General features: G+C 37.4%; 1 protein-coding gene across 1 annotated transcript; it reads left to right on the top strand.

Moving 5' to 3' along the window:
* Nucleotides 1-263: 263 nt before the first annotated feature.
* Nucleotides 264-1,054, top strand: LOC145126359 (autophagy-related protein 18a-like). Its single transcript, XM_079061739.1, has 2 exons — nt 264-764; nt 896-1,054. Exons 1-2 carry the CDS (start codon nt 279-281, stop codon nt 1,052-1,054), a joined length of 645 nt encoding a protein of 214 aa, XP_078917865.1. The 5' UTR covers nt 264-278.
* The last annotated feature ends 601 nt before the right edge of the window (nt 1,055-1,655 follow it).

The raw sequence follows: 1,655 nt of genomic DNA, 5'->3' as shown, positions 1-1,655 counted from the left end.
AATAAGGGTAATTTAGTAATTTGCTTAATAAATTCCAAAAATAATCCCTATAATCATGGTATCTCTCCAGTTTAAATCTCGTTCTCCTCTTTATCTAAAAACCGATTCTGAAAACCCTAAATTGAACAAATCGACACCAGCGACCCTTCATCGTCTTCTTCATAGATTGGGAGAGGGAAGAATCGAGCGATCAAGCATCGAACAGAGGTGGTCTTGGTGGTGGTATTGAGATCTTCCGTTGGGATTTTGAAAATGGAGGCGGTATTGGGATCGTAGAGATGCTGTTTCGATGCAATATACTTGCGTTAGTCGGAGGCGATTCTCAGCCTCAGTACCCTCTAAATAAGGTTATGATCTGGGATGATCATCAGGACCGATGCATTTGTGAGCTATCTTTTCGATCGGAGGTTTGTGGAGTTCGGTTAAGGCGAGATCGGATAATTGTGATTTTGGAGCAGAAGATATTCGTATACAATTTCACGGATTTGAAGTTATTGCAACACATCGAGACATTTGCGAATCCCAAGGGCCTTTGCGATGTTTCACAAGCTTCTGGTAATTTTGTGCTTGTTTGTCTCGGATTGCGGAAGGGACAAGTTAGGGTTGAGCATTACGCTTCGAAGCGAACAAAGTTTATCTTAGCTCATGATTCAAGAATTGCGTGCTTCGCTCTCTCACAGAATGGAAATATGCTTGCCACAGCCAGCAACAAGGGAACTCTTGTTCGTATCTTCAATACCCACGACGGGTCATTGTTGCACGAGGTAGGCGTTAATTTGGTTAACTTCATTTATGATTCTGGATAATTTTACACATGTCTTTGTAATTATTACAACTTTGATGATTTTAACCAAGCTCATTAATGGTGGGTTGGGATACTACTAATAACAATTAGGTAAGGAGGGGTGGAGATAGAGCTGAAATACATAGCCTTGCATTTTCTCCTACGGCTGAGTGGCTTGCAGTCTCAAGTGATAAGGGTACTATTCATGTTTTCAGCATCACATCTGTCGATAATCCAGACCTCATTACCAGTTCATCTCGTATGATGTAGTTATTGATATTTTCTCACAAATCTTAAAAAAAAACAGGAATTATTAAAACAATCTACCAAACATTTTATCCATTATTTTTAGTATACAGGTCCTGATTGTAATTCGTTATGCCATTTCTGAAAACAGGACTACTTCGGTGGACTCAATTCAGACTTCAATGGGTTGACCATAAAATGTCAAAGAACAGAACAAAAGCTCAAGAACCCGTTTTAAGGTTTTAAATTCATATTTCAATGGTTTTTCTTTCATTTTCTCATATATATTTTAAACATTATTTATCGATTTTGTTGTTAAAGAAGGAAGGTGACATACAATATGTTACAGGAGGCCAGTTGTATCCTGCCCAGGTGATTTTTTACTTGCATTTGGTATTTCACAATTACATAAATTTGTTGTTGGCTTAATATCTTTCTTGTTATTTCAGATCCTGTTTGGCTTTCTGTACATTGTGAATCTTGGAATAATCTTATTCATTTATGTAGATGATTCAATGGATGATATTGGTGAGATTCCAATTCTATTGGAATGGAATGACGAATTCCAATTCTGTTGGAATCATAGAAGTTGATGCTTGAAGAACGGACCACATTATTCTTTTAG

The sequence above is a fragment of the Lactuca virosa genome, chromosome 7 (genome assembly GCF_052849685.1).
Source record: "Lactuca virosa cultivar CGN04683 chromosome 7, Lactuca_virosa_CGN04683_v6, whole genome shotgun sequence".
NCBI classification, from domain to species: Eukaryota; Viridiplantae; Streptophyta; class Magnoliopsida; order Asterales; family Asteraceae; genus Lactuca; species Lactuca virosa.
Note: the sequence above shows the minus strand (reverse complement) of the source record. Positions and strands in the feature narration are given on the sequence as shown.